At 34.9% G+C, this 7,891-nt stretch overlaps 1 protein-coding gene across 1 annotated transcript; it reads left to right on the top strand.

Annotated features, from left to right (window-relative positions):
- Window positions 1-1,120: 1,120 nt before the first annotated feature.
- LOC127119483 (photosynthetic NDH subunit of lumenal location 2, chloroplastic) lies at window positions 1,121-2,016 on the top strand. Its single transcript, XM_051049720.1, has 2 exons — window positions 1,121-1,653; window positions 1,777-2,016. Exons 1-2 carry the CDS (start codon window positions 1,174-1,176, stop codon window positions 1,873-1,875), a joined length of 579 nt encoding a protein of 192 aa, XP_050905677.1. The 5' UTR covers window positions 1,121-1,173; the 3' UTR covers window positions 1,876-2,016.
- The last annotated feature ends 5,875 nt before the right edge of the window (window positions 2,017-7,891 follow it).

The raw sequence follows: 7,891 nt of genomic DNA on the forward strand, positions 1-7,891 counted from the left end.
TGGTTAACTTCTGAATGGTCAATATTTGACATTTCTTGGTTCATTATCCTAATAGTAGAAGATGAATCATGAGTACTAGTTATATTTATTACATTTTAGATACATTTCCTTTGTGAGTCATATCAAGAGTAATAAAGGAGAGAAATTAACTATAAGCATAAAAGATAAAGATGATACTTGAGAAAACTAAAAACAAAGATAACAATTAAAGGAGATAACCCAAAAGGTGCGTTGGATCAAGAAATGTATAACCCATAGAAGAAAAAAGATTGACGAAATGGATGTTGAAAAAGTTCAAAGAAGAAAACCGAAGTGTGTAGAAGAAAAAGAACTTGCAGTTTGTGTAAAAGGAAAAAAAGCGTTTATAAATCCCAATTGACCCTTATATAGAGAAGTGGGGAAAATCAATCAAGGACTCATAATGAAAGGAAATGGATAGGCAAGAAAGCATATGTTATATTTTGCCTCAAGAACACTACCACCCTTAAGTGCACTTAAGTATCCTAGAAATCCAATCAAGTTCCCTAAAAGACTTCTCACTACCACGCTACAAGAAGCCTTGAAGACAACAGTTCTGAACCAACCAAAGGCTCAATAAAAAATAACTCACTTTTGATATAGAACACTCCAACTAACTTTTATACATAAAAGATTTCACATAAAAAAATATATGATTCAAATCCATTATCACTCACACATAATTTTCCATTATCCCACTAATCTTAATTCTGAACATTTTCATCACTTCTAAGAAACTTATTTTATCGTGCCAAGATTTTTATTTCAACATTCATCGAACAATTCCATTTCCTCAATGGAACAATTTTTAAAATAAAAAATAATTTAATAATCACGATTAAATTTTTAATGAGTCTATTATATATAATTAGAATTTTAATTTATAAATGACCGATATTTTTCATTTTCTTAAACAAAAAGAAAATACTTTTTTTCTCTTTCTACCCTTAAAAAAGAAAATACTTCAACCTGCAGCAAACTTATAGTTTCCTCACCTCAAAATGGATAACAAAAACTCCACGTGGCATAATCTCATGGTCCAATTATGCATAAACCGGGCAACACGGTCAGCCAATAAGAACCTGCCCAAAATCCACCATTCAAAACTCACACCACACCCAAATCTTAATACACCACACACACAAAAAAAGAACCATGTCTAGCTTCACTCATGCCACCACACTACTCCATGCTCACATCAAAACCAAACACAAAATCACTTCAAACAACAACATTAACAACAACCACAACAAAAACAACCTTTCATCTTCTAAACAAAATGCAACCAATAGAAGAAATTTAATTTCAACATTTCTAGCTACATCAATGGTTGTTGGCACAGCACCATCAGCATCAGCACAGAATTGGGGCACTCGTTCTTTCCTGAGAGAACATTTTTTTCAGCCAGGGCTTTCCCCTGAAGATGCGGTTTTAAGGATAAAACAAACAGCTGAAGGGTTACATAATCTTAGGGAAATGTTGGAAACTTTGTCTTGGAGGTATGTTATGTTTTATATAAGATTGAAACAGAACTATCTTGAACAGGATTTGAAAAATGCTATGACTACTTTGCCGGAAAATCGTCGCAAGGAGTATGTCAAAACTGCTAACGAATTGGTTGATCACTTGACTGAGGTATGTATGCTTAGCTTTGTTACTTTGAATTTAGATTAATGAATTCAATTATATGTTTTTTTTAAACTACATGCATGAAATTGTGTGTTTTGATATTGTGATTTTCGGTGTTTCTCTTTTCAGATGGATCGTTATGTTCGATCGCCAAAGGTATATGAGTCGTATTTATACTACGAGAAGACATTGAAATCAATAGATGAACTTGTAGCTATATTAGCATAGTTCAAAGGTGAAGCTGCAGGGTATTGGTATTTTGAATTATAATTGTATAAACACATAATCTTGACATTATTTTTCTTCTGAATTTTGGATTTTTGATTGAACATATATAGAAGGTTTACCTGGATGTAAAACTTTTAAGTATATTATTATGTACATCTTTGTCATTAGAATATGCAACTTCAAGATTTTTTATTTATCGAAAGGTTTGGTTTATAAGTATAAATCATTTATCAAACACAAACACTTTTAGACACGACAGGTGTAAGTGTCTGATATTTATATGACACTTGTATGATATATGTTGAAAAACTTAGACAAAAATAGGAAGAGTAATATGAATGTCTTAATTATTTTTTTTGATATACATAGCTGGTTTCAAACCTGAATAAAAGGAGAGGATTGTGTTAGGCAGTCGACAACTAACGTAAAACTTTGTCGAATCTCTATTACATGGATCAGTTACGAAATAATGCGAATGCTAGGTTGTTCCCCGGAAGCAACGCATTGTATGACTCGAGTACAGTGTCAAAAGAGCAAGGGCCGCTGCATCGCCGTCTGGATGCAATGAAAAATAAGCAAGGGTTCCCACATTTTCGTGAGCGGGTGTGGGTAAAGAAGTTAGTTCATGAGAGTAGGATTCATTTTGGATCATGGAATATATGCACGCTTACTGGAAAATATATGGAAATAGTGGACACTCTGGTTAGGAGGAATATCAATTTTATATACCTACAAGAAACTAAGTGGACAAATGAAAAAGCGAAAGAATTGGATAACTCGGGATTTAAGCTTTTGTACACCAGACAAGTTAGATAAAAAAATAGGGCGAGGATTATTGTGAGCAAGAAGTGGAAGAAGGATATTGTGGATGTGAAAAGAGTAGGATACCGAATCATAGTCTTGAAGTTTGTAGTGGATAAAGACACCTTTAATGTTATTAGTACTTATGCATCTCAAGTTGGGTCAATAAAACACCTTAAGATAAAGTTCTAGGAGGATTTAGAAGACTTACTTCAGGATATACCACAAAGAGAGATACTATTTATAGGAGAATATCTAAATGGTCATGTAGGGGAGAGTAACAAGAGACTTTGAGAGCGTTCATGAAGGTATGGTCTAGGGGAGGTGAATGCGGAAGGTAAATCCATCTTAGAATTCTCGTCAGATTTGGATCTTACTATGGCAAATATCTGGTTTAGAAAAATAGATGATCATCTTATCACATATAAAAGTGGGGTGACATGTTATCAGATAGATTTCTTCCTTATTAGAAAGTCAAATATGAATATTTGTTTGGACTATAAAGTTATTCTGGAAGAGAGCTTGGCTATCCAACATAGAGTATTTGTTATGGATGTAAGAATAAAGAGGAGAGCAAATAGAAGAAGTCACATGGGAGCGCCACAAATCAAGTGGTGGCATTTGAAGGGTGAAAACAAGAAAGTTTTCAACACAACATCTTGGAGGGAGGGTTTGCACAGCCACAAGAAAATGCAAATGATTTGTGGAATATGATGGCTCAAGAGATTAGAAAAGTGACCAAAGAAACGTTGGGAGAATCAAGAGGTTTTGAACCTAGGGATAAAAAATTGGGTTGGTGAAATAAAAGTGTTAAGAGTAAAGTTAAAGTAAAAAGGTTTGTTTTAAATAATGGTCTAGGTGTAAAAATGCTAAAACTTGGGGAAAGTATAAGAAAGCTAAGAATGAGACGAAGAAGGCGATGAGTGAAGTAAGAACCCAAACTTTTGACGGATTATACCAATCTTAAGGAACCAAGGAGGGAGAAAAATCTATATATAGGCTTTCTAAGGGAAGATAAAGAAAGACAAGAGATTTTGATCAAATGAAATGTGTTAAAGATCAATAAGACACAATTTTGGTTCAGGAAAAAGATATAAAGGATATTTGGAAGACGTATTTCTACAATTTATTTAATGAAGGATATGATATATCACTGGACTCTAGCAGACTCGACATTAGATAAGAGGACCGAAACTATAATTACTATCGTCAGATTAAAAAATAAGAGATAAAAGAAGCATTGAAAAAGATGAGTAACAATAAGGAAGTTGGATCAGACAATATACCTATTGAAGTATGGAATATTCTTGGTGAGAAATGTATAGAATGGCTCAACAAACTCTTTATTGGAATTATGAGGTCAGATGAATGAAGAAGAAACACTTTAGTTCCAATATACAAGAACAAAGGGATATACAAAATCGTGTAAATTATAGAGAGATTAAACTTATGATTCATATCATGAGGTTACTGAAAAAATTTGATTTAACGAATACTAAGAAAAGATACTCAAGTCACATATATTCAATTTGGTTTTATGTCGGGAAGGTCGACTATGGAAGCAATCTATCTACTATGACATGTGATGGAGTAGTATCAGATGGACCAACAAGATTTGCATTTAATTTGTATTGACTTGGATAAGGCTTATGATATAGTGCCTAGAGAGATTTTATGGAAATTCCTAGAGAAGAAAGGAGTTAGGATTGCATATATTTGAGTTATCCAAGATATGTATGAAAGAGTATCGACTAACATACAAACACAAGGTGGAGAGATAAAAAATATCCCTATTACAATAGTTTGCATAAAGGTTCAACCCTAAGCCTCTACCTTTTTACCTTAATTTTGGATGTACCCATGTAACATATCCAAGAGTTAGTGCCGAGATGTATGTTTTTTTGCAGATGATATAGTTCTTCCTGAAGAGTCGAAGGAGGATTTAAATGAGAGGTAGGAGACTTGGAGACGAGCTTTAGAAACACATCGTTTTTGCCTAAGAAGAAGTAAGATGAAGTATATGGAATGCAAGTTCAACAAAAGAAGAAACATTTCTAATCTAGAGGTGAAAGTGGATATCATATCATCCCTTAAGTCACACTGTTTAAATATCTTGAGTCAATAATACAAAATGATGGAGAAATAGAAGGAGATGTAAACCATCAAATTCAAATTGGATAGGTGAAATGGATGAGGGCTTTAGGGGTTTTATGTGACGCACAAGTATCACTCAAGTTGAAGTGAAAATTTTATCAGGATGCAATAAGACCTGTGATGTTGTAAGAGACAAAATGTTGGACGCTTAAGAATCAACACGAGAATAAACTAAGTGTAGCATAAATGAGGATGTTATGTTGGCTATGTGGTAAGACTAGAAATGATATGAATAAAAATGAATATAATAGAGAGAGTCTAGGGGTAACACCTATAGTAGAGAAGATGGTGGAAAATAGACTTAGGTGGTTTGGGCATGTAGAGAGTGTTGGTGTAAGCCCTAGAGGCCAATACTTTTGGTACTTGTATCGAATTATTTATTAATAATAAAAGGATTTTTCTTTATTATATTTGTTTAATAAAGTCCCTAGAATAGCTAGCCCGTTTGATGTATCAAGTGTGACTTAATCATGAGATCACATTAAACATAAGGACACTATTCTTAAAGTATCTGTAGTCGAGCTTTATTGTAAAGTGGGATAACATTAAAGCATTAAGACTATTATGTATATAGACTGATGATCACATCTCATGGATCATGGATAAGGAGTTATCAAGTCTTAAACATAGGTATGAATATTAAGAGTAATATTTATACTAGATTGACCCGATATGAGAATACTATATAGAATTTTATGCAAAGTGTCATAAGTTATTCTCATAGTGATAATGGTGTATACCACCCTTCGACCTGAAACTACTATGGACCCTAGATGTAGAGTCGAGTGCCTTATTGCTGATCAAACGTTGTCCGTAACTAGATGACTATAAAGACAGTTGATGGGTACTCCACGAAGCATGCTAAGGGACATGAGTGACCTAGATGGAATTTTCTCATCCTGCGTAACAGGATGAATGTCTATGGGCCCAATATTGAACTGGACAAGGATGACACGGTCTATGCCTTGTGTTCAATATAGACATAAGGGCAAAAGGGTAATTGTACACATAAGTATTATCACAAAGGATTTGTCAGATCACATGACATTTTCATGTCTTGGATAGCAGTGATGTGTTGCTAGGTACCGCGTTTATTATATTAAATACGTGATTTAATATAATTGCCAATGCCGCGAAAACCTACAGGGTCCACACAAAAGGACGGATTGATGAGATATAGAGTAACTAAGGAATACCGTAATGTACGGTGTGTAACACCCTTCTAAAATACCCCAAATATTTAATTAAAACAACAAATATATATCAGAGTAGATATGCAATTAAGGGTGTCACACAATCACTTCACACCATTCACCAAAATAACTGTCATGCTCTTTTATTAATTCAAAACATAAGCATTTGCATAATACGCAGCGGATAGAAATCTCATCAATCATTGTAAAACATGTAACACATTACATGTAAAATGGTTCAACAACCAACAATAAAACAATTAAAAACATCCCATCCCGATGTTACATCTATCAGAGCATGACCCACTAAGGAACTACACTAGACTCCAAGCACTAGCTCCTACTCAATCATTGCTCGTTACCTGAAACATAGTTGTAAGGGTGAGTTCCTCAATCGATATAATAAGCATTATAAAATATCATGTAATGCTAAGTAATTTAACGCATATCATCACCCTAATCAGATCACACATATTCAGCAACGGCAATATCAACTCATAATCATCATCATCATCATACTCAAACTCAACACAACCATAAAACACACGTATAATATTGGAATACATCCATTCATATTATACGCCATACATACATACATTATGCAATGAGACTCCATGCATGCGGTACCGACTATTCGTGAACATATAGTTCAACCTCACCGATCAAATCCAGATACGGCTACCAAGCTCACTAGTCCCACTCATTTGAGACCTAGTGACTCACTCATTAATTCCTCACCATGGGAATTAGCTACCACCCCAAGGGCTATGATATGCACGCTAATCACCTAGCATGCAAACATCAACAACAATCCACAATACTAACTCACTAATTCCTCACCATGGGAATTAGCTACCACCATAAAGGCCACAATATGCAAGCTAAATCACTTAGTCATGCAAACATCAACAATCATTCACAATGGACATATGCTCACACTCTAAGCCATAAACAGTCCATTCATAATTTCATACATGATATACACATTCACAACATTATGCATACCATCATACATCATCAACATATTTATCACATAATCATATTATGTCATGCCACATAATCAATCACAGTATTAGCACACTCTACTAATACCTATACTGCTCAAAACAACGGGAAATGATCCCTACTCTATCATACATCAGCTAAATTACATTACTCAGTTGAACAACCAAAAACTGCACAACAACAGCACAGAAAAATCACAATCCTGCCCATACGCGTATTGCCTAGTCTCATACGCGTATGGCCCAATTCTCAGCCAATCCCATACGCGTACCACCTATCTCATACGCGTATGCTACGCGTACCACTTCCCCATACGCGTACCAACAGAGGCCAAACCACGTTCAAAACATCATCTTCCTCATCCATACGCGTATTTCCAAGTGCCATACACGTACCAGACCATCTCATACGCGTATTGCCTAGTGCCATACGCGTATGACCAGAAACCAGATTTCCAGATCTGCTATGGTTTTCTCTGCTACGAGATCTCCCAATTCCAACCTCCTACAATCCAATTTTACACAGTAATCGTTCATATCATCTAACACGAATCACACCCTATTCAATTTCACCAATTCTAACATTTTTACATCTAATTCCTACGAATTCCTTTCAATCATAATCCAATTTCGTTCATCCAAAAGTTCACAATTTCATCATGCATCATTCCAAATAGAGTCAAATCAATGGTCTATCACTACCCACTACATGTTACCCCATAATACCCATTAATCGACGATAAACCCCCCTTACCTGAGTTAATCCGGCGAATCTTTAAGCTTCAAGCTCTTCCTCTCTCCAACCCTTGTTCTCTGGTTCTCTTTGCCCTTTTTCCACTTTCCTGTCCCTTTTTCCTTTTCACG

The sequence above is a fragment of the Lathyrus oleraceus genome, chromosome 2, assembly GCF_024323335.1.
Source record: "Lathyrus oleraceus cultivar Zhongwan6 chromosome 2, CAAS_Psat_ZW6_1.0, whole genome shotgun sequence".
Lineage (NCBI taxonomy): Eukaryota > Viridiplantae > Streptophyta > Magnoliopsida > Fabales > Fabaceae > Lathyrus > Lathyrus oleraceus.

What these genes read in the sequence shown, in the direction of transcription:
- LOC127119483 (XM_051049720.1), top strand. Translation starts at nt 1,174, where the DNA reads ATGTCTAGCTTCACTCATGCCACCACACTACTCCATGCTCACATCAAA. An exon ending in TGGTTGATCACTTGACTGAG is followed by an intron (nt 1,654 to 1,776) that starts GTATGTATGCTT and finishes TTCTCTTTTCAG; the next exon opens with ATGGATCGTTATGTTCGATC.